Genomic DNA, 25,514 nt, shown 5'->3' on the forward strand with positions numbered 1-25,514 from the left:
CCACTGTGTTTTCTGGCTTGTCAAATAGAACACAGAACGATCTAATTGAAGCAATCCTCTCCATTGAGGCGGAGAGATTTTTTAAAGTAAAGGAAAATAAGGAGCACTTTTACAAAAAGGGCGTAGGTTTGCATAGGGACGGTAGGGACATAACACTACCAACTTCTCAGGATGCTAAAATTGTCCCCACCAACTTTTAAGCAACCTTACCTTTTTTGCTTGATATAATGTTCAGTTATATAGAGAATTTAGATCTTTCAATAGTTCCATATGTTGTAAGGATAGAATTGACCCTACCATTATTAAGTGAATTATTTTCATTATGTTTATGTTTGCTAATAAAAACCAGACATTTATTCAGGAAGTTTTCAAAATGTTTCTTTAGTATTTTTTGAAAACAAAGGTTTGAATCGAACAGTGTATCATCTGAACCAATGCACGTAAAAGTTATTATCATCCAATCTGTTTGGTCTTATTAATGTCCCGTCCCCAGCAAAAAGTCTACCTCCATGCAGGTTATGCTGTTATATCGTCCCTACGAAAGTTGAGACCAAACCTATGCTCTTCCAAAGTAACGGCGGTTTTTGTGGTGAAGGACAGGCGCAAGACCACAAACAGTTTTCATTTCAATCTCATAAAAAAAATAAAAAAAAAAAAAAAAGAGAGAGAGAGAGAGCTTAGATTAAGAAAAATACAATAGAATATTTAAAAACTAAATTTTGGACTTAAATAAAATATCCTTTCTTTTTCTTTTCACACTTTTTGTTTAGCAATCTGTAATAAATTGATTAAAGTATCAGAATTAAAAGTTTTAAAAACAACTGAATATTTCACTAAAGGTCAGAATTAAATTCTGTGGTTTTGTACACCACTCTTTACTCTCATTTATGTTGCATGAATTATAGAATTGCGACGGCCAACACATTGAGGGTGTAGAGCAAATGCATGTTATTTTCTTACTTTTACGTATCGATAATATGTACCGTGTGCGCGTGTTTTGTGAAGAATGCTCAAGAGATATGAAATAACCAGTAGCCAATTGAATAAGCTACCCTTTTTGGTTTATATATTTGGAAATCTGACACTAAAGGAGTCAGTGCCTCACCAACCATGAACCTTACCGCACGTCACTGAACACCACACTCTCTCTTTTACAACACTGTTTTTTTGGGCAGAATAAAATTGGTAACATCAAAAGTTAAACAGGCATGCACCGACATCTAGCGGTTAGCAGAAATAACTGCAGAAGAGTTGAAATGCATCCACTTAAACGTTTTAACCTAAAAAGCCTTTTAACTAATTTTAAACAACAAAAATAACTTTCTAAATGAATTGAAGAAACAACAATGCATTCACATTATTTAATTTTTCTTGAAAAATTATCTCAAAAGCCCACTTGCAAAAAATTAAAATATTATGGTATTGGAATTTAACCCCTAAAATTCCCCTCGAAATCTTTTTTGCACAGATTAAAATTCCTATCCCACACCCTCAGAAAAGCCGTGCACGCTGTTAAAAACCTCCGCAACGCCAAGGGCATGGTTGAGTATGCCAAAGAAGCACGGCACAGCCCTTAGGTAACGGTTGCATCTCTTTTTCATACAAGTCGATTTGTCCTTTACTCCTTTCACCAAACGACTATGAAATGACAATGAGTGGGGACATCATAAGAAATGGACAAAATAAAGTTTCTGTTACAAAATGTTCCTTGAAGTGTTTGTTATTTATTATGTACAAGGATGGGTGTTAAAAACCTTTTTCTTTTTTTTTAAGTGAGAAACTTAAAGAACATTTCAAAGGTCCCAACTCACCTGATTTGAACTACTTTTGAGGTGTCAATAAATGCCCTCCTGCTCATTTATTTTTCCATCAGAAAAAAAGAGATTTTAAGCTTTCCAATGATGTATCACACATTCATATAGGACAATTTTGGAATTTGGCCAAATTCGGGGTCTCTGAGTGGAAGGAATGTCAAGCCACCAGCGTGTTTTCTGCCATATACTGTATATATATATATATATATATATATATAACAGAATTGGACCTTTAAGTTGTATCTGAGTATAGAATGAAAATGGAAAATTATACAAAGGCTCTGGAAAATTATTTGTGGGATTTGCATAAATGTAGTCTTACAAATTGCCATTACCAGTGTTGTTTTTGGTTGCCTTTTTAATATTCCTCTTAGTCTTTTGGATGATAATACTTATTTGTCTTAGTCATATTTTAGTCATCTCAAATTGTGTTTTCTTCTAGTTTTTGTTGACGAAAACTCAAGACTAAATTCGTCTAGCTTTAATCGACGTTTACTAAAAATGTTTTCGTCTGTAAAATTTAAAAACATTTAGTCCCAGTCCCAAAATAAATAATGGTTTCCAACTATTTCAAATGAACATTGACAGAGAAGCACTTATTGTAGTGTCTACAAGGACAACACAAACTTGGTAATGACAATGCACACTCAGCAGGAAAATAGTACATTATTTATTACCCTTTGAAGGCTAAAGAGCATGTCTCCCAAAACACGTTTTTAGCTCGTTATCGTCTCGTTGTCATCATAAAAAAAGTATTTGTTGACAAAATATTTTCATTATCGTCGTCGTTGACGAATACAACACTGGCCATTACACCATATTATATCTATTATGTATGGTAGTTCATTAATGTTTCATCAATAAAAAGTGTTTTCAGTTGAAAATTGACTTTTTTTTTTTTTTTTTTTTTTTGTAATTCTCTCCAACAGTTGTTTCAAAAATGCCATTTCATACAGAGAATCGTTGAAGCCTGGAACACTAATGAAAAGGAGCAGTGAGTACTGTTTTTATTCTATTCATCCAACATGCATTAATGAAAATGCTTTTGGTTGAGTCAATAATTTTGTTTCTGTGGTATCTGTTGAATCAGATTCAAATGTTTGATTTTTCCCTTGTGTAGTATATGATAGCCAGACATTTATTTGGATTGCATTTACAAACAGTTTAATATTGAATTGGCTGAATACATTTTTAAATTGAGCGTTTTTTCTGCTTTACTTTTAGATTTGTTTTATTATGTTTGATTTTTCCCATTTGTCCTCTTAACTTTTCATCACCCACACACAAATTATGAAGAAAATAATTATTTTATTCAGGCCCAGGGCACCTTTAAATAACAATAGATAAAAAACAAAAAACCCTACCAAATATATAACATGAAAGGTCAAAGGATGGTTTTAAATTTGGAAGTTATGTGTAAGATAAATATTGTTTTTTTGTACATAGGGTCGAAGGTGGTCGGCGGCGAGGATACATGGGTCACCTCACTAGAATAGCTAATTCAATACTTCATAACTGCGATAAAGGTCCTAATGGATTGCAGATACAACAGCTCATCTCTGGTAAGTAAAAGTTACTTTATACAAGCAGTACTGGACTCAGTGTGTCCAGCATTTTGTCTGAGATCTGCAAAGCATTGTGGACAGCCCTCCAGCCCGATTTTTTGCCGTGTTCTCCAACCAGCCAGCGGGGTAGCCATAGCAGATTTCTGGCGGCTATGGATCTTCCCAAACTGCATTGGAAGCCTTGATGTAAACATGTTATTATAAAAGCACCGAGGCACTCTCAATCAGTGATGATGTATGCAGTGTTTAAACTTTCTGTTGTTGAAATTTAAACATCAAAACAACTTTTTTAGACACCAAACCTGTGCTTTATTCTTCATATGCTTTAAGTGTAAAAGTCACGGACTCAGAGAAAACATACAGTGGGGAGAACAAGTATTTGATACACTGCCGATTTTGCTGGATTTCCCACTTGCAAGCCATGTAGAGGTCTGTAATTTGTATCATAAGTTCTCTTCAACTGTGAGGGACGGAATCTAATACATAAATCCAGAAAATCACATTGTATAATTTTTAAATAATAAATTTGTATTTAACTGCATGAAATAAGTATTTGATACATTACCAACTAGTAAATTTCGGCTCTTAGTTCTTTTTTAAGAACCCCTCCTGTTATCCACTCATTACCGGAAGTAAGTGCACCTGTTTGAACTGTATAAGAGACACCTGTTCACATGCTCAAACAAACAAACTCCAACCTCTCCACAATGGCCAAGACCAAAGAGCTGTGTAAGGACATCAGGGATAAAATACAGTAATAGACCTGCACAAGGCTGGGATGGGCTACAGGAAAATAAGCAAGCAGCTTGGTGAGAAGGTAACAACTGATGGAGCGATTATTAGAAAATGGAAGAAGCTCAAGTTGACGGTCAATCTGCCTCGTTCTGGGGCTCCATGCAAGACCTCACCTCGTGGGGCATCACTGATCATGAGGAAGGTGAGGGATCAGCCCAGAACTACACGGCAGGACCTGGTCAATGACCTGAAGAGAGCTGGAACCACAGTCTCGAAGAAAACCATCGGAAACACATTACGCCGTCATGGATTAAAATCCTACAGCGCACGCAAGATCCTGCTGCTGAAGCCAGTGCATGTCCAGACACGTCTGAAGTTTGCCACGGACCATCTGGATGATCCAGAGGAGCAATGGGAGAAGGTCATGTGGTCAGATGAGACCAAAATTGAACTTTTTGGTCTAAACTCGGCTCATCGTGTTTGGAGGAAAAAGAAGGATGAGTACAACCCCAAGAACACCATCCCAACCGTGAAACATGGAGAAGGAAACATCATTTTTTGGGGCTGCTTCTCTGCCAAGGGTACAGGACGACTGCACCGTATTGAGGGGAGGATGGATGGGGCTATGTATCGCCAGATCTTGGCTGACAACCTTCCTTCCTTCAGTGAGAGCCCTGAAGATGGGTCGTGGCTGGGTCTTCCAGCATGACAACGACCCAAAGCACACAGCCAAGGCAACTAAAGAGTGGCTCCGTAAGAAGCATCTTAAGGTCCTGGAGTGGCCTAGCCAGTCACCAGATCTGAACGCGATAGAAAATCGATGGAGGGAGCTGAAAGTCCGTGTTGCTCGGCAGCAGCCCCGAAACCTGAAGGCTCTGGAGAAGATCTGCATGGAGGGGTGGGCCAAAATCCCTGCTGCAGTGTGTGCAAACCTTGTCAAGGACTACAGGAAACGTTTGGTATCTGTAATAGCAAACAAAGGTTTCTGTACCAAATATTAAGCTCGATTTTTATGATGTATCAAATACTTATTTCATGCAATTAAATGCAAATTTATTATTTAAAAATCATACAACGTGATTTTCTGTTTTTTTGTATTAGATTCTGTCCCTCACAGTTGAAGAGAACTTATGATACAAATTACAGACCTCTACATGCTTTGCAAGTGGGAAAACCAGCAAAATCGGCAGTGGATCAAATACTTGATCTCCCCACTGTATGTACAAAATAAATGATAAAGTGCACCAACCAAAAATACGACATAAAGTGATTAAAAAAAAAACTGGCAGTTTTTGGCCGCCTAGGTCACCGCTTCATGACTCGGAGGTTCGTCCATTTTTTTTAATGCGTTTGCTGACCTCTAGCCCCGTATTTTCAGCAATCTCCTTCCACAAATTGCTTGCCATTTGACAATCTTTGTAATGTCTTGACGGAACATTGTAGAGGTTGTTGTACTTGCGGGCCTCTTATATGATACTCTCGTCGGCTTGGTCCATTTTTGCGTGCGGAAACAACAGTCTGAGCGGACCAATCACAGTCCATTTGCGCCACGTTAACGTGACAGTCAGGAATCTGTGGAGGTGCACGTTAGACTACGGCAGAGAGTCGTAAATCGGGTCTGCATGGATGGCGTAGGTCTGCGCAGAAGCATAACTCGGCCTTAAGAGTAGTTTTACAACACCATACTTTTTACTTTTACTGGAGTTCAATTGTGACGAAGAAATGCAAGAAGTGCAACACAACACACCTACTGTCCCCCGCAGTTGGCGCCAAAAACAACAGGACATTAAAAATGAAAGTAAAATTTCTTACTCACGCACCTATCTCACTGTCACGTCAGCCACGCGGTGCGTTCACGTACAGCGCGCAAGATCCGCCATATTAGAACCTGATTCGTTACACTATTACATGAATCATTATTATATTATTATTACTAGAGATGTCCCGATCAATCGGCGTCCCGATCGATCGGGTCTGATCACGTCATTTTCAAAGTATCGGAATCGCCAAAAAATATCGAACATGCCTTTTTTAATATATATATATATATATTTTTTTTTTTTATTAAATCATTATCTAATTGTAATTAACGTTACAGACAAAATGTCTTACACTCATCCAGAGTCTATAGTTTTGGCTTAAAGTGGGGCTGTCAAATTTATCGCGTCAACGGCGGTAAAAATATTAAAATATTTAACGCAATTAACGCATCCGCTGCACTACCTACTCAGGCATTGTCGCGTTCAGTCTATAATGGCACTGTATTACGTATACATAGAACTAAAAGGCAACGTAAAATAAGTAGAGAGAATTTTGGCAGCCTTTGAAGCCTTTTTTTAATTGGCTAAAGCCTTCCAATCCCTCGCTTAATGATCAGGAAATATCGTGAAAAGCAATGTGGGGAAGAAAGGTAGTAGTTGATCTTTTTCTTAACACCCTATTCCCAACGCTGAGAAGATATATCAATTGGTACCATTACGCACAGTCATGGTTGCACTTCCCATCATGCATTTGGGCAGAAGTTAAATGGCTGAATTATCATTTACTGAAAGCTCATAAAAATCTACTAGATGGCAATATTTAGTTACAATATACAAAGTCACATTTGTCCTTTTATCCGTCTATCTATCTTCTATCTGTCTTTCTATCCGTGGATCCCTCTCACAGAAAGAATGTTAATAATGTAAATGCAATCTTGAGGATTTATTGTCATAATAAACAAATACAGTACTAATGTACTGTATGTTGAATGTATATATTCGTCCGAGTTTTATTAATTTTTTTCTTAATGCATTGCCAAAATGTATATGATCGGGAAAAATTATCGGGAATGATTGGAATTGAATAGGGAGCAAAAAAAAAAAGCAATCGGATCAGGAAATATCGGGATCGGCAGATACTCAAACTAAAACGATCGGGATCGGATCGGGAGCAAAAAAACATGATCGGAACAACCCTAATTATTACGATTTTAATTTATAATTTATTTGTTTTGCTCTGTGTAATTGCTATTTGTAAAGGTACCGGCAGTATTTATTAAGGATTTAGTCTAGGTTTTTGGGCTGTGGAACGAATTAATGGAATTATAATGTATTTTCATGGGAAAATCCTGCTCGACATACGACCATTTCGACTTACAAAGAAGGTCCTGGAACAATTTAACTTTGTATGTAGAGGTACCACTGTATGTATTTTTGCTTTTTATTCTGTACGGTGACCTTGAGTGTCCTGAAAGATGCCAAGAAATAAAATGTATTATTACTATTATTAAAAGAAGAAATGGAATAAGCTTGGAAATTGGGGGCAAACCAGTCCAAAACCTTGTCTAAAATGCCGCTTTGCAAAGATTTAGCCCGCTACATGCTTTTTTTTTTTTTTTTTTTTTTTTTTTAAACGTTTGCCCAAACCCTTAGATTTACTCACTGAACCACTGGAGTTTGATTGAACCCAGGTTAAGCAAGCACCATTGTTCTAAATCAAGCAGATTGTCTATGATGGCATAAACCCACCTTCACCTTGCATTTTTTACCTAAGGTAAACATGTTCATATGAAGGAGAAGTAATATTGTCTGTCAAAGAGCCATTTTCCTTTTCATGGCTTTGACCACTTCTGTTTCTGATAATCTCAAAGCATCCTGCAGTATATTTGGCACCTTACGCTTAGCTCGATATCAAAAGTCCATATATGTCAATGCTTGATCAGCAGGAAATTGTACTTCAAACTGATTATAGCTCGCAGGCCACATTTAGATCTGAAAAAGGCCTGATCAGTATATTTTTGGCCTGATAGTTATGAATAACAACGATTCAATTCATTTTCATCTTTCAAGGACACCTAACATGTCCACATTACATTATCAGTTTAACTTAGCATCATAAAACAAATTATGATGTAGACAGTGGTGGTTTTAGAGGTGGGGCCACAGGGGCAATGGCGCCACCTCTAATTTTAATGGCCCCTGAAATCCCATTTTGACACAAAGCATGGCAATCTGTGAATCCTTCTTTTCTGAAGTTAGAGAGAATGAGAGAATGATGTTTATGGAGTAGGCCTGAACAATATATCGTTTGAAAATCGTCATTGCGTTGTGCAGATATGCAATATTTGCATCGCAAGGACGTGTGATATTTTTATTTATTTATTATTATTATTTATACTATTTTTTCTGCTTCATGCTCGTACAGTGTCACAGCCTCTCACCCGACCTCCTGCTAAGCAGTGCGACCAAACTCTTTTTCTTGGCTGCAATTGGTGCTGGCATTTGGTACTTAAAGTTAACGATGATTGAATGGTTTGTAGCTTTACTCTGGCCAGAGAAGAATCAGTAGCTCTATGATCAAAAGGAACAAATGCATTAATTATTGTTTAAGTGCCTGTGACAGCATAAGAAAAATCTTAAATAGTATTATTGTGTGAATTAGAATCATGTTTTGAGACGATTCGACTAAATTGGCAAAGCGCAGAAATTAGTCTTTTAATCTGCCGTTTAGCCCCGCCTGCAATTATAGCACTGTCGCGTCCCCAGCTGGATGATGACGTCGGCAGGGTCAAGATTTCATTTGATTTACAACCCAGCCCATTTAGGAGGAAGATTCAGATGGAGGAAGATTCAACAGAGAGCAGCAAGATGTCATGATTGTTTTTAATCTTTCTACTCCAATATTTTTACAGGACATTCTTTTTACCCAAGTATTTTTCCCTAATTGCTAAATAAATGGTATGGTCATGACAAATAAGTCTTGTGCTAAATGGAATATGAAATATTAAAAATGCATTTATTCAGTACGACACAGCAAAATTACTGCATAATGGTCAAAACTGCCGACTTTATTCCTCTCCGTAATGGTATTTTATGCCACCGGAGTTAGTCGGGCTTTTCTCATTTCCCTGCCTCGGGTTCAGAGATGGAGGAAAGAGCGTAAATAAAACAGGAGACGTGACGGCTAGCCGACATGCTAACCCGACCCGAGCAGCTTTTCCAAGTCTTATTCTCACCTTTCGAAAACGAAAAATCACACAAAAGTACCCCGACTCATGTCACACACGGCGGTGGTGTTGATTATCTTCACTGATCGGCCAGCCCACAGCGGGAAGCAAGTTAGGGCTTGTCTCTCTGCTGCGTCAAAGGCAGGCTGGCTGTGCTCGTCGCCGGTAATGAATGCCGAAAATAGCCCTTTCTCGGTGGACAAACCGGCTGAACTTTTTGAAACCGCAACAAAAGGCTGCAGCACAATGGGCCGGCGTGATGCAAAAAATAAACGAAATAATCCGCTCAATCAGCTGAATCCGCAGTCGTTCTGCATACTGTAGTATTGGCTATATACTGAAGATGATTAGCCCGCTGACGTCACATTCGTATTCTTCGTCATTCCAGGAAGTCACTGATTTTAATGGCGCGGTATTCAAAAAATTGAATAAATATATCGATCGCTTTCACACACATACAAGCGGTCCATTTCATTCTGGAGCATAAAATACCGCATGAAATGTGAAATAACCATGCTTTTTGCTGTCATAGGCACTTTAAGCTTGTTACACACTAGCGGTAGCCCAGTCCTAAGTGTGTAAGTGAGAGGCTGTTCTCTGCAGCGTGAGCTTCAAAGCGTGTGTGAATTTGAATGGACTAACTCAATGAAGCATTTAATAAAGACAACCATTTTCTACGTTATTCTTGTTAAAAAATAATTCACATTATGAAGGCGGCGCATGTGGGTTTTCTTCGGGTTCCTGCCACATCTCCAAAAACCATGCATGGTATACTGATTATACACTCCAAATTGTGCAGAGATGTGAGTGTGTGCGTGAATAGTTGCGTGTCTATGCGTGCCCTGCGACTGGCTGGCAACCTGTTCAGGGTGTACCCCGCCTTCTGCCAAAGGTTAGGTGTGATAGGCTCCAGCACCCCTGTGACCTTCATGAGGATAAGCGATTCAGAAGATGAATGAATGTTATGGAGAGTGATTAAATGTACGGCGTTAAAGGTGATACAATGAAAAATGTGGGTGCGCCTACGTTTTGTGCTGCTGCACTTTAAGAAAAAAGTTAGGAGCACCAGTGCACCACTATATACAGTGGGGAGAACAAGTATTTGATACACTGACAATGCCCATTGGCAGTGTATTAAATACTTGTTCTCCCCACTGTATAATATTGCAATGTTAATTTTTTTCCAATATCGTTTAGGCCTCATTTGTTTTTTTTCTTTTTAAGGGCTAAAAAGTAACAAAATAATCCAGAAATGCAACGCCACTGGCAAAAGATACAAAGATATATACGTTTTATACTCCGCAGTACTGCCGGAAAATGTTGAAGAAGTACTTTAAAAAGTACAGTACTGTAAGATGTTTAGAACTTTTGTTCAAATAAAAGCTTTTTTCTCTGTATCGGATCAGGACTGTCTTGGCATATTTTCAAAATCAGGTGACTTGGATTCGGGTGCAAAAATATGCCATCGGGACATCCCTAGACGTTTCGTATCGTGACATGTCGTATTGTGACTATGGCATATCAAGGTGCATCGTATCATGAGTTCAAGTGTATCGTCCCATCCCTCATATAAACAGGAATTGCTTCTGCAGGAGTACACTGAGTTTGTCTATGCTCCACGCATCTGTGTCGAAATTAAAGCATGTCATTTTGTATGTACTGTTTGAATGAACTATAACAGGCCTGTCAGGCAGAAGAACCCCACGGCAGTACTGATTCATTGTGTATGTAGCCAAGCAGTTGAGGAGCATTTATTTGTTATGCCTGTCAGTATTTGACACTATAATGTATATATACCACAAACTGTTTGTTGGACACACCGCTGTAATTATCTTCAGTTTTCTTGTGTTATTTAATTATGTTTGGTTGGCGCACCAATGAAGGGTTAGACTCACAAACCTAGTCCTCGAGACAACCTTTTAAAGCTGTTGTAACCTTTCTTGGTTTAAAAGAAAAATAATAGAGCTGCTATTAATGCTTAAGAATTTAACGCAACACATTTGGACCGGATCGAAAAAGTTTTCAAAAACTGTTTGATCCTTTGTGTATATACAGTGTATGTGTGCAAGTACTGTATGTACATGATGTGTAACTCACTATGTGTGACAGAGCTAAAAGTCGAGGACAGAGAAAAATGGGAGGCCTTCATATCTGGGCAGCTGGCTGACACAAACAAAAGAAACACTGTTGACCTGGTGAGTTCTCACAAACCCAGTTGACACTCTTGTCGAGCACGGTTTTGAACTAATATCTGAGAATCATTTTTGTCTTTAGTCATCTCTGTTAACATAGAGTTGTTGTCTATTGACTTATGACTAGAGCTGGGAATCTTTGGGCACCTAACGATACGATTACGATTACGATTCAGAGGCTCATATTCGATTATAAAACGATTATTGATGCACCCCCCCTCCTTTTAAAATTTTTTTTTTAAGTAATTTATTTTTTTAATGTTTTGTACATTAGTTCTAAAATTGTTCAAAAATCCTCTCAGGCTAAACCAAACTACTATTTCAGTATCAAGTTAACATATAACAGTAAACAAATATACAAAAATAACAGTAAATAAAAAACTCCAGTCCCCATTCTGTATCAGCAGCTTTAAACTACATTCAATTAATTTAATGTTGTGTATAAACTGTTACAGTTGTTAAAATTGCTCCCGTTATTCCATAATTTCCCTTCTTTCTACTTTTGTCAAAGTTTTAAAACTATTTCATCATTTAAAGATAGATTCAAGACAAGATTCTGCCGATTTAGGAGTGCTTTAGATAAAAAGTTAATTAGGTTCGCTACAACAGAGCCTTCTAGAGAGGTCTACTGCTTTAAGATGGCGGCTGTTTACTTACGCTGGAAAGTGTCATTTCGCATCTCTGTTCAATAATACATGTTCCAACACCAACGTCGTCTGTCATTTTGCATCTAGTTCTACATATATATGATATCTACTGTAGCCGTATGTTTGTAGCAACTGGGCGTTGTTTGTAGGTTTGTAGCGGCTGTCAGCCGCAGTCAGGTATGATTGTTTTTTTTTTTTTATCTAGCGGTATGAGTTGAACATGATATGTACTCTCGGTCCGTTCCTCATTGCGTCCCAAAGACCGCGCTGACTGTGTTTTACTTCCGCTTTACCTGGTATAATTCAATAATCGGAATTTGGATATTTGTGAATCGTTCTCGAATCTTCCACGGCCGAATCGCGAATAATCTAAGAATCGGAAATTTCGCACGCCTCTACTTATGACGGTACTTGAATATCTTTCTTGAATACATAAGTACAGTGGCATGAAAAAATATCTGAACCTTTTGGAACTTCTCACATTTCTGCATAAAATCGCCATCAAATGTGATCAAATGACAAAAGAGAAAATGTATAGGTTTTCATATTTTGATGAGGATAGTATGCAAACAAAGACGGGGGGATAGGTAAGTGAATCATCACATTTAATATTTTCTGGCCCCCCCTTTGGCGGTAATAACTTCAACCAGTCGCTTCCTGTAGTTGCAGATCAGTCTGGCACAATGATCAGGACTAATCTTGGCCCATTCTTCTCTACAAAACTCCTATAGTTCAGTCAGATTCCTGGGATGCCTGTCTTTAGGTCATGCCACAGCATCTCAATGGGGTTCAAATCTGGACTTTGACTGGAACACTCCAGAACATCTATTTTGTTCTCCTTAAACTATTCTGAAGTCCACGAAACAACTCTCTTAACCTGACAATTATAAGACAGCAAGTCTATCAATAACCAAATGGCCTCACCATAACTTGTAAACATAACACTGTAAAATGCAAACCTTTGCTGTTTGCCATAGTAAGGTTCATCACTCAGTGATGGAAAAATACGGTCTTTAGAATAGTAACAAAACATACTGGCATACCGGTAAAACAGGAGTGGAAACACACACACATCCCAATCCACCGACACCGACATCAACATGCTGAAACAGAGTCAAATACCGAGGAGGACTCCAGCCATGACCACTGACCTCTTACATCCCAAAATATCCTGTTAATAATGTTATCGGATTTATTGGGATGACGTCATAATTTCTGTTATTGGACCGATAATTATCGGACCAATAATTGTCGTGCACCTGTAAAATATATTGGAATTTTTTGGGGTCAAACTGGTAGCAGAACTGTACAATTTTGGCAAAAACTATATTACCTTTGTTTGCCTTGAAAATTTGCAACTTTTTCGGTGACATTTTCACAATTTCACTGCATTTGTATTTGTAGGCTTTCCTTGTGTTTTTGCTTGTTTTGGCAGAAATAGCAACCGTGGTTTTCCCACAGTATGCAGCTTCTTCATCAATGTCATTACTTATTCTTCTCAGGTGAACACACACCAGATCCAATCCTCAACTGATGATGAGGTTGAATTTAAAGATAGCAGCTTTCACCATGACTCATCTATTCAACAAGTAAGAGTGACAAATTGATCAACTTCCATGTACGCACGCATGTACCAGGCCCTTACTCATGCAGACGAACAAATGTAGTATCCGTATATTTTTACTCTTGTTATCAGATGTTGACATACACTCAACATTGCATTGGTCTTAAAATTAGATTAAACAATATCACCCTAAACCTCAAATATTAAACGGGACCTTTAACTTGAAGACCGAATTAGCCAGAAAGGTCCAGAACCTCTGGCTAAATTTGATGACTGCTGCACAATTATTAAAAGCAACTCAATTACACTCGAATTAGGGGGTGAGTAATGTATGGTAACAATCAATAAGCACCACGCAGGATCAGAAGAGATTGCTAGTCGCCATCCACCGATCATCATAAAATTGAACTTAAAGAAACAGCAGCAGTTGTTTTGATTGGTCGTTTGATAGTATAGTGGAGTGTATGGGTGTGTTTTGAGTTTTTTTAAAGTTCTAATCAACAGCCAACTGTGTTTACTGTGTTTATTAATCGATTAATCCATCAATTAGTTTGAATGATCAAGTAATCGAATTAGGAACATTTAATGCGTTGCAGAATAAAATTTAGGAGATGCAAAGCAAAGGGTTGCTAAGATTGCACTTTCAAAAAGCATTAAATGCGAATACAAAATAAAATCCCAAGTGTTTTTTTCAAACAATGCAAAATTGGTCTTTCATTTAACAAGAGCAATAAATTCATTTAAAAATAAATTGAAATACATTAGCTTAGCCTCAAACGTTATAAAAAAATACAAATAAAGATCGAAGTACAGCAAAAGAACAACTGCCTAACTTGCATAGCAAAAGTCTGCTAGCTAAAATGCTATAAAATGCTTTTCTACAATGCTTTACAATGCTCTTAACAAATCGTTCAAACACATGGTCCCAAAACTGCTAAGTACACTTCTGAACTAAATCACGAATGCATAGACAATCATATTAGGTGTAAAAAAAAAAACTTACAACCTTATGTTGGTCTTAACAGGGAGCAACTGGATCCAGCCATGTTAGATGAGTTATGTCATATTCAGTGTTGCCACTAGAGGGAAGTATATTCACCCAAATGAATAAAACTAAATGCAAACACGTTAAAAAAAAAAAACATTACCAACCAACGCCACTCTGTTTAAACAGCAGCAAACCCTGTTTCGAAGTTTTTTTCCCAATCAAATTACTTGAGTTAATCGATTAATCGCTACAGCACTAATATGTACAACACATTAATCTTTTGCTAGTTGAAATATAATTGGCTATTTGTAGTCATACGCCAAGTTTGGTGAGGCAGTATCTCAAAGGGTTGAACTGTCTAGCTGACAGCAACACTTATGGTTATGAATTTGAAGTCTGACACTGCTCCATACTGAATCCCATTGGTTGACTGTTATGCACAATTAAGCTGTTGAAGTTCATATCAGTAGAAAGTCCTTGAGTTCTGAACAACTTCCATTCCCATTCTGACAATGTAACCCGAATTTCCTCATAAGTCGGATTTCAACGTTAAAGTTGAAATTTACATGAACATATTTATATGTCCTTAAACTTATGTATAAAAAAAGTAAAATACATTAATCAAAAAAAGATAAGATGCTGTTCTACCATTACTGCTGAGAGGTGGATGGAGGGTTAGGGTTTTCAATGGTTAATTTGCAACCGAAAGCACGGAACACGACTACTGTGAACTGCCTTCTCGCTCCGGCCACCCTACCTCTCTCACTGCAGTCAGACATGCGGTGCGTTTAGAAACAGCCCAGAAAACACAGCACTCAGTACATCAACATTGCAACCTGAAGAATACATGCAAGCTGATTTGAAAGTTTTGCAGACTTCGATTGTTGGTGACATAAAGTCTGTGTGAACACAAAACTCATTTTGGCGACAAGCAAGTCGTTTTCGCACGACAGTTTAACTTAGGTCTGAACGCAGCAAATCTTTGCCAATGATCGTCAGTGTCTCTCTCCTTTCTCTGTTCCTTTTATGATATTAAGCTTTGTTTCCATAGTAATTGCATTTCTTTTGACTGAACCTAGAATCCAGCTTTCTTCTTTGGGGTCATAATGTGAAAGAACTAGGGCGAAAAATGCAAAGATCCTCCTGGCGCACAAACACAGACAAGCGCTATGCACGAGATAAGCAGAAACTGGTCCTGGGGACTAAACTGCAGATGAGGCACAGGCGTCTTAAAGTCGAAGCATCGTAGGTCATCGTAACCCAAGGGCTCCCTTTACTTAGATTGGACGCTCCCAAATTTTTTAGTTGCGTCCCTAAAATTTCATTTCGTTTGTTGCACTGTTGCAGCTTTCTCAAAGATAGTCAAATCTTATAAAATCTTTCAGCTATCAATCTAACAAAAAAAAAGGTTTGCACCAATAAATTATGTTTTTGAAAACATTCCCTCCTCTATACACTATGCTATTCTGTGTCTACAGCTGTAGCATGTTACATGAATTGTTGTTAAACCTTGAAGGTATCTGAATGACATTGGATGAGTGAGTGTCTGAATGCGATTAGATGAATGAGTGAGGCCTGTAAACTGAGACAGGTGATTGAGCAAGCGAATGAGTGCTAGAACGAGCGAGCGTGCGAACGAGCTTGTGTTATGGGCTAGGGCTGCAGCTATCGATTATTCAGGTGGTCGACTAATCAATCCATAACTTAGTTCAAATAATTGAGTAATCGGATTACGAAGATTTAATGCATTGAAGAATACATTTTAGAATACATTGAACAAATAAACAAGTTTCTATGCCTGCAATTATTATTTTGGTTTGCCAAGAGGACACTTTCAAAACAGCATTATATGCGAATACAAAATAAAATTCCAGAGTTTTTCATTTAATTTCTCAAGAGCAATAAATGCATTTATAAATAAATTAAAATACCTGACTTTAGCCTGAAACGATATTAAAAAAATAAATGAGGATCTAAGTACAAGCAAAGAACCATTGGCTAGCATGCATAGTTAACGCCTGTTTTAAATGCTATAAAATGCCAATGTTTATTTTATTTTATTTTTTTTACGATGCACTTAACCATTCAAACACATATTTCCACAAAACTACTGCTAAATTCTAAACTAATACAACTAATGTAAACTAACGAATGCATAAACAAACATTTTAGCTCAAACAAAGATATACCTTATGTTGGTTTTAACAGGGATTCTGGGATTCCTGGATTCAGCCATGTTGGACGAGTTATGTTGTTTTTCCCCACTGTTGCCACTAGAGGGCAGTGTATCCACCCAAATCAATAAAACTAAATGCTTTCTTTCTTTACTTACTTTCTTTACTTTCAAAACAAACAGTTACAATGTCACTCTAAAGAATCCTCGAAGCAGCATGTTCATAGCAGCAGTTTTGACTTTGGCATTGCAGCGGAGTAAATTTTTCCTAAAAAAAATATTGGCAAACACATTCACTTCACATAAAAAGAATTTCTGAGTACACAAATCGGATAAAAGTTCACTCAAATAAAAAAAGGTGCTGCTAATTGACAATTTTTTTTCTTGTGGGCAAAGCGCTGATATAAAACACTGGTATAAATTGTGTCAATGACTCCTTCATTTTCTTTAAACAAACTCAACAAAACAAACTCAACAAAATTGAATGAGAAGGAGGCAATGAATCAGTTTACTTTATTAAACAGTTATTCATAAATACAACCTAATCCAATTTCAAAACACACTCTGTTGTGTGCCAATTTATAGTTTGAATGGGAGTTTGGTTTGAAAGCTGTTAGATGAACGGGTTTATGTGGGTGGTTTCTATATAAAAATGAGACAGCTTCACTAACAATTACTCAAGTACTAATATGCTTCTCCAAAACACAATACAAACGGACACTTAGGAGACTGATTAGCATAATTGCTATCCAGCTTAGCACTCCGTGCAAAGAAGCAACGTCTCAACAACAAAGAATACAAACGATACAATTGTCGTCATTTACTCACCTTTGACTGAGGCACACTGGATCTGACAGCACATTAGACAATCGAACTCTCGACAATTGGTAATATTATTGATTCAGCAACCCAACCTGAGTGTAGCAGTGAACTCTCTCTCTCTCTTTTGCTTGAATCACTGGCGCGCACAGCCTCACATTAAACACAAACAAGGACCCAAACGGGACTGATCATAGCTGCCGGCAAAAATAGATTATCAAATTTGTTGGCAGCTAATTTATTAATCGATTTTAATCGATTAGTTAGCACCAATGACCTAATGAAGTTCCGACATTATTAAATCACAAAACGATACATACTAAAATGATCTTTTTGAGTATGTAGGGCTGTATAGATGCACTTCACATTATTTATGTTAAACATTGCATGTTTTTACATTTTCAAATGATCATATAAGCAATATTCCTAGAAAATCACAATGCCCCACTATGTTGGTGACCCCTGCCCGAGAGAGTACATCATTAATCAATATTGATTTTGGCTTTTGCTAGGCGTTTTCTGATTATCAGATGCAACAAATGACGTCCAATTTTATTGAGCAGTTTGGCTTCAATGATGAAGAGTTTGCTGATCCAGATGATGTTTTGGAGTGAGTACAATCGATGACCATGTTAAGAAATGAATATTTAAAGAGAATTCTGAGTGAAGTGACATGTTGGTTTCATATGTTTCATTCTGACGTTAGTAATACATATCCATAGACTTCATAATGTCTTGACGGGGCGGGGGCCGATAAATAGGGGGCCTGCATTGTTGGTGAGGCCGTCAAAGCTGACGAAGTGGAATCACAGACAAAGAGTTTTTTTCGTTGAAAATTCTTGTGAATAAATGCTTAAATCCTCAATTATTATTATTATTATTTTTTTTTTTGTAAATGTAGCTAGCGGCCGCCTGATGTAAACAGAGCTTTTCTGGTGAAAATACCTAAATCCCTGAAATCTTTATAGATTATCACCACAAAGAGCTTTTTACGTTGAAAATTCTTGTAAATAAATGTGTAAATCCCTGAATTCTTTATAGATATGGACGTAAAACAGTCTCGATTCTTGGTTAAACGCAAAAAAAAACCTAGCAGTTAGCATTTATTTTACGTAAATATGTTGAAGTACAATGCTAGTCTGTTAGTAAATGTAGCTAGCGGCCGCTTGATGTAAACAGAGCTTTTCTGGTGAAAATGCCTAAATCCCTGAAATCTTTATAGATTATCGCCACAAAGAGCTTTTTACGTTGAAAATTCTTGTAAATAAATGTGTAAATCCCTGAATTCTTTATAGATATGGACGTAAAACAGTCTTGATTGTTGGTTAAAAGCAAAAAAAACAAACGAGCAGTTAGCATTTATTTTACGTAAAGATGTCGAAGTACAATGCTAGTCTGTTCGTGAATGCAGCTAGCGGCTGCCTGATGTAAACAGAACTTTTCCGGTGAAAATTCTTGTGAATAAATGCCTAAATCCCCAAATTCTTTATAGATATGGACGTAGAACAGTCTCAATTCTTAGTTTAGAAAAAAAAAAAAAGCAAAAAAACGTGCAGTGAGCATTTATTTTATGTAAATATGTCGAAGTACAATGCTAGTCTGTTAGTCAGTGTAGCTAGTGTCCGCCTGATGTAAACAGAGCTTTTCTGGTGAAAATTCTTGTGATTAAATGCTTAAATCCTCAAACTCTTTATAGATATGGTGCGCAGCACTTTGATCAGAATAGAGCAGTATTAATGTCTCAGCAAAATATCATTTCTCCCAAGTAGGAAACAGTTTTTTTTTTAATGAGTCAACACTATCCTCTGGTGGCTGGTGGAATACTTTCCAGGTGCAATGTGACAAAAAGCACAGCGAAAGGAATATAGTTTCTTTTTAATGCTTAACATAATTACGGCGGCACCATTTTACGCCACCACATTGCGATGTATACAACAATGGGGATTTACGTTTGAAATAAAGTTTTTAACATTGTATTAAAGCTGCAAATGATTTTTAAAGCTTGTATATTATAGATGAGTGAACTAACATTAAAAAAAAACATCCAGAACCAATATGTCATTTTACTCAGGGTTCCCTTTAATAATCCTAATGGGACAAGACACTGAAGACATTCCAAAGTTGGCGAGCATATTGTCAAACGGGGATGTAACCCTTTTTACTGAAAAACTGTTTTTTTGTTGTTGTTTTCTTACTTTGCCTGTAAATCTTTCTAATTATTCAAAACAGCGACCAGAATGTTTATATCTAGCTGCTCAAAGACAGTACAGAGCCACTTTGAAGTCAATGGTGTGCTGTCCCAATTCTTATCAGAAATGAGGTTTTAAGAATCTGTTTAGCTCTTAGTGGCGCAGTGTGTAGCTCAGACTGTTGTTCCCTCGTTACACCAGGCATAAGAGTCTGTTTTTCATTATTAACCTAAAAGTTCTTGTTAATTAACTAATTCACTATTATGAACGGCAATGGCTGTCCAATCCAATTAGACTGGGGGGGCTGGAAGCCATCAAATAATGATCGAAGCCGCCAATGGCACCGAAACATGGCCATTCAAAGCCACCCCATCCCACTTCAACTGAATTTAACGTCTATCTTTGTCAATTGACCTTTTGCAAAAACCCTGCCCCCTAAGTTACGGTTGCTAAGATGACAAGCTTCATGACTCCAGACGTATATCGGTGTGTTTTAAGTGATTTATTTTGGCGCAATACCAGTGCAACATCCTCTAAATTGAAGCAAAAGTTTACAATATGCAGCGGTGGGTTATATTGAAAATATTACAAAAATCGTAGCAAGCTATCAAGGCAAAAGCATACAGATTTCCTCACTGACACCATAGCAATGGGTTGGGATACCGAGGTGTCCATTCACAAAATGTTACATGAAAAAATAAATAAATAAAATTAAGGCGCTTACTAAGATTCCATGTTTACTTAATAAGAGGAAGCATCACTTTAATGTTAGCACACTAATAGAACGGGCAGCGAACAAAGACATTGATTAACAAACTTTAATTAAACAGCTAAACTTAGACGTTACAGCAATGACATCCTAGTAAGATACAGTGCTGGCCAAAAGTATTGGCACCCCTTGCAATTCTGTCAGATAATGCTCAATTTCTCCAAGAAAATGATTGCAATTATAAATGCTTTGATAGTAATATCTTCATTAATTCATCATTTATTTTGCATGCAATGAAAAAACACAAAAGACAATGGGGGGGGGGGGGGGGGGGGGGGGGGAATCATTATCATTTTACACAAAACTCCAAAAATGGGCCGGACAAAAGTATTGGCACCCTCAGCCTAATACTTGGAAGCACAACCTTTAGACAAAATAACTGCGAACAACTGCTTCTGGTATCCAGGAATGAGATTCTTACAATGCTCTGCTGGAATTTTAGACCATTCTTCTTTGGCCAACTGCTCCTGGTCTCTTAGATTTCTCCACAGGTGTTCTATGGGATTCAGGTCTGGACTCATTGCTGGCCACTTTAGAAGTCTCCAGTGCTTTTTCTCAAACCATTTTCTACTGCTTTTTAAAGTGTGTTTTGGGTCATTGTCCTGCTGAAAGATCCATGACCTCTAAGGGAGACCCAGCTTTTTCATACTGGGCCCTACACTATGCTGCAAAATTTGTTGGTAGTCTTCAGCCTTCATAATGCCATGCACACGGTCAAGCAGTCCAGTGCCAGAATGAGCAAAGCAACCCCAAAAACTTTTCATTCAGATGCCGGTGGATAGTACAGGTTGACACTGTTGTACCCTCGGACTTCAGGACAGCTTGAACTTGTTTGGATGTTAGTCGAAGTTCTTTATCCACCATCCGCACAATCTTTCGTTGAAATCTCTCATCAATTTTTCTTTTCTGTCCACTCTTGGGGTGGCGTGGCTCAGTGGTAGAGTAGTTGTCCCCCAACCCAGAGGTTGTGGGTTCAATTCCCTGCTCTGATGAACTCGTCTAAGTGTCCTTGAGCAAAATACTGAACTCCACATTGCTCCTGGTGCTGCGTCACTAGTAGGTGGATGGCGAAATAGTGTAAAGCGCTTTGAGGGCCTTGAAAGGTGGGAAACAGCACTATACAAGTATAACACTATGTAACCATATCTACGGAGGTTAGCAACAGTGCTATGGGCTTTACACTTATTGATGACACTGCGCACGGTAGACACAGGAACATTCAGGTCTTTGGAGATGGACTTGTAGCCTTGAGATTGCCCATCCTTCCTCACAATTTTGCTTCTCAAGTCCTCAGACAGTTCTTTGGTCTTCTCTCTTTTCTCCATGCTCAATGGAGTACATGCAAGGACACAGGACAGAGGTTGAGTCGACCTTAATCCATTTTAACTGGCTGCAAGTGTGATTTAGTTACTTCCACCACCTGTTATGCGCCACAGGTAAGGAACAGGTGCTGTTAATTACACGAATTAGAGAAGCATCACATGATTTTTCAAAGGGTGGCAATACTTTTGTCCGGCCCATTTTTGGAGTTTTGTGTAAAATGATCATGATTTCTTAATTTTTGCCATTCTCTTTTGTGTTTTTACATTGCAAGCAAAATAAATGAAGATATTACTACCAGAGCATTTGTAATTGCACTCATTTTCTGGGAGAAATTGAGCATTATCTGACAGAATTGCAGGGGTGCCAATACTTTTGGCCAGCACTGTATAATATTCCTTGATATGATATCCAGTTCTATGAATGAAAAGTTAGCCTCTGGCATTAGCTTAATCTTACTTCAACACTTATGTACGCTTGTTTATTTTGGAGACAATTAGCTAGGAGCGACGCCATAAGTCCCAAATCTTTAATATCTTGGAATCCAGTTGTTGTCTGAATGGTTGATGGCTGTTTGTAAGGTGGAGTTTGCGAAAGGTCAATTGAAGTGAATATGTTAGAAACCAAAAAGTACAAGATATTGTCTGTACCCTATCCCTAACAAAATGCTAACATTTCAGGCTCTATTTGGTTGTTTGGTTTACATCTTATATTCTCACCTTCCTAAAATAATATCCTCAGCCACTTTGTTCAAAGACAAACGTAATTAGAATTGTTATCAAATGTAACATCTGTTTCAACAACTATTTGTCTTGTGTTTCCTTAAAAAAAAAAACTAAGATTGTGTCAATATTTAATAGTTGTAATGGCAATAAAGAAAAACAAGTTTTTATTTTTAATTAAGTTCAATATTTTTTATTATTATTACCCCTTTTCCACCAAAAGAACGAGGTGCTTGTTCGGTACTTGCGCTGGTGCTTTGTGACATATCTTACGATTTAATTTGACATGTTCTGAAATGACTTGGAATTAATTTCAATGTTATAAAATTTCTTTATGCATTTCTTGTGCCATTGAACTAAGTTTTCTTTAAAAAAAAAAAATATATATATATATATATATATATATATATATATATATAATTTCATTTGCTAAGGATCTTCTGCTACAACTAAATAAAATTGACTACAGAGGAGGTTACCAAAAAAAAACAACAAAAAAAACTAACAAAAAAAAAAAAACACACAGCATGTCACTGTATGTTGTAGTTTCCTTTGACGTATTGGACAAAATCCATACGGAACTTTTAACTAACCCACTTTCTCTTTAACATTGCAGTATTCCCTTTGACAGAATATCAGACATCAGTTTTTCACTGAATACAAATGAAAGTGTAAGTACCTTCATTATTCATCTTGAATATTAATGTAGATAGCAAAATGTATTTACAATTGTACTCAATCAATGATCCTGCATCAAAGAGTCAAGAAGTCAAGTGTATGTTCGGTAGTCACTTTAAAACTGCTTCCACAATGCATCGTTATTCATTATTTTACATGAGGTATGTTGACATAGGTCAAAACTACTTGTTTGAAAAGGGCTGGAACACAAAATAATGACAATACTGGATTCATCCATCCCCAAAAATCACACAAAACTAAACCTTTAAAGTTATACTAAATTAGAGTGGGAGTGTTATGTCAATTTTTTGTGATGTCTTTTCTGACACAAAGCGTTCTTTTCTTTTGCCATATGGTCTAAAAAAGCACCGCACCACTGCATGTTCTGGGTCCACTGTATCTGTATCTGTTATTGTTGGTTTTCTGTCCTTAAATGAGCATGAGTCACGAACCATAATTGTCCTGTTCTGGCCTTAAGTTACACGAGCTTGAGTCGTGAACGAGTCTGTGCTGCCCTCTATTGGCAAATGCCTAACCTACAACAGGCTGTCCTTTCCCGGCTGCCGTTAATTAATTTGCCCTGCTACAATAAATTAGTTTGACGGAGGAGGAGGACTTCAAAGTGTACACAAGAACAACAACACCAACCTGAGTGGTTACTTGACAGTCCTTCAGCCTGTAAAAAAAATGTTGACCAGTGCAATCAGAGGAATATGAGATTGATTTTAGTGACCTCAAGAGCCCTGAAACACTGTATCATACAGAAATTTATTTCGAAAGGAACATGTTATCTTTAATGACACTTGAATGCAATTTACATAATAATTTGGAACATTGAAGCCTCTTGTCCCTGAGGTGCTGCTTTGTGGCTAATAACTGATTTGGGTGAGTCACTCAGTTCATTAATCTTCACTGAAGATTTATCGAGCCCAGGAGAAGCCCTTCCCAATGCTTACAGTGTGTAAAGGTTCAATCTTATTGTCTCATCATAACATCAAAATTTGTTCCTGAATTTTTTAAGCTCCTCTTTGTATTGTTAGAAAAGTAAAGCCTGGACATCTTCTTCTTGTTAATGAGTGGAATGCTACGTCTTGTAGTATCGGTACATGTTAATGAAGTTCACAAATTCCTGGAAGTTAGTCACCAACAGTTGTTTTCATGTAACTATCTTGTTTATGTTTGACTTTTTAAACAGATGTTTCCCTTAACCCATATATTTCACTTACATATAGAGCTGTCCCGACTAGTCGACATAGTCGACGTCATCGATGACGTAAATCCGTCGACGGGATGTCGGATGCTCTGTTTGCAAGCGGGGAAAGCGGCACAAAGCCAAAAAAAGCGCACCAGAGTGTCCAAAACATTGACTTATTTCAAAGAAACTAAGGAGAGTACACTCTTCTGTCCTGTCTCTTCAGTGCCAAGCTTGGCTGCACGTCGGCCGTGAATAAACACCTCAAGCGCCTTCACGCAGTTTGTAATTATTATTTTTTTTATTCTCCATTTTTTGTACACCAGAGGGTGCTGTCGCTTAACTAAATAATAATGTTTCATTGACAATGGGCCTATAAGCGCTATTAGTATTGTTCTTAATGCTAATTGAAAGATTTATTTCATGTTATGGTTTATTTTATGGTATAGAAAATTATATAAGGTTAAAAGGTCATAAATATATACAGTATATACAGTGATTGCACTCAAGGGAGAGATTGTCAATGATAAGGTAATAAGGTAAAGGCAATTCATATAGGCAATTCATTGATATATAAATAAGGTTTAAAAGGAAAAAAGTGAAAAGTTTTTGTTAATTTCTAATTGTGTTGCTTTATTTGTGTGCACCGTAGCTCTTACGGTGTGTTTACATCAAGGATGGAATAAAAGTTGTAAACCATCAGTTTAAGAGACCATCTTTTCAATCGGGATGCTACACTAGTTAATTCTATCAGCATTTGAACTCATTGTTTATTTGTGATTTATTATTGTTATTTACGTGTTTATTTGTACTTTAATAAATGATTTGAGTGTTCCAATATGTTTTTGTGAATTGATAAGCGTCAACAAAAATTTCATTGCTAAATTAGTAAAAAAAAAAATAATAATAATTTTTTTAATTATTAGATTAGTCGACTAATCGTAAAAATAGTCGGCTGACATATCGGGAGAAAATTAGTCGTTTGGGACAGCCCTACTTACATATAGTACATTTATTTGAATTGATGTCACATAAATCGCTTTCGGATCTTAACTGAAGTTTTAAAATTATTAATTGAACAAAAGGTTGCCTCTCTCCCCCTTTGTTTACGTTATTTATTTTGTTTAGCAACATCTCCCAGATGGAGGCGGAAGGGGTTA

General features: G+C 37.2%; 1 protein-coding gene across 6 annotated transcripts in view; it reads left to right on the forward strand.

Annotated features, from left to right (window-relative positions):
- ppp6r3 (protein phosphatase 6, regulatory subunit 3) overlaps positions 1-25,514 on the forward strand; it is a 94,555-nt gene that overhangs the window by 45,213 nt on the left and 23,828 nt on the right. For 4 of the 6 annotated variants that reach the window (XM_057835733.1, XM_057835734.1, XM_057835736.1 and 1 more), the window contains exons 12-17: positions 2,744-2,808; positions 3,261-3,376; positions 11,211-11,296; positions 13,443-13,529; positions 17,997-18,094; positions 23,101-23,155. In XM_057835733.1, coding sequence (XP_057691716.1) covers positions 2,744-2,808; positions 3,261-3,376; positions 11,211-11,296; positions 13,443-13,529; positions 17,997-18,094; positions 23,101-23,155 — 507 coding nt within the window. The remainder of the gene's footprint in view (positions 1-2,743; positions 2,809-3,260; positions 3,377-11,210; positions 11,297-13,442; positions 13,530-17,996; positions 18,095-23,100; positions 23,156-25,514) is intronic. The other 2 variants (XM_057835737.1, XM_057835739.1) reach the window with 2 other exon arrangements.

Source organism: Corythoichthys intestinalis, chromosome 5 (assembly GCF_030265065.1).
Source record: "Corythoichthys intestinalis isolate RoL2023-P3 chromosome 5, ASM3026506v1, whole genome shotgun sequence".
In the NCBI taxonomy this organism is placed as follows: domain Eukaryota; kingdom Metazoa; phylum Chordata; class Actinopteri; order Syngnathiformes; family Syngnathidae; genus Corythoichthys; species Corythoichthys intestinalis.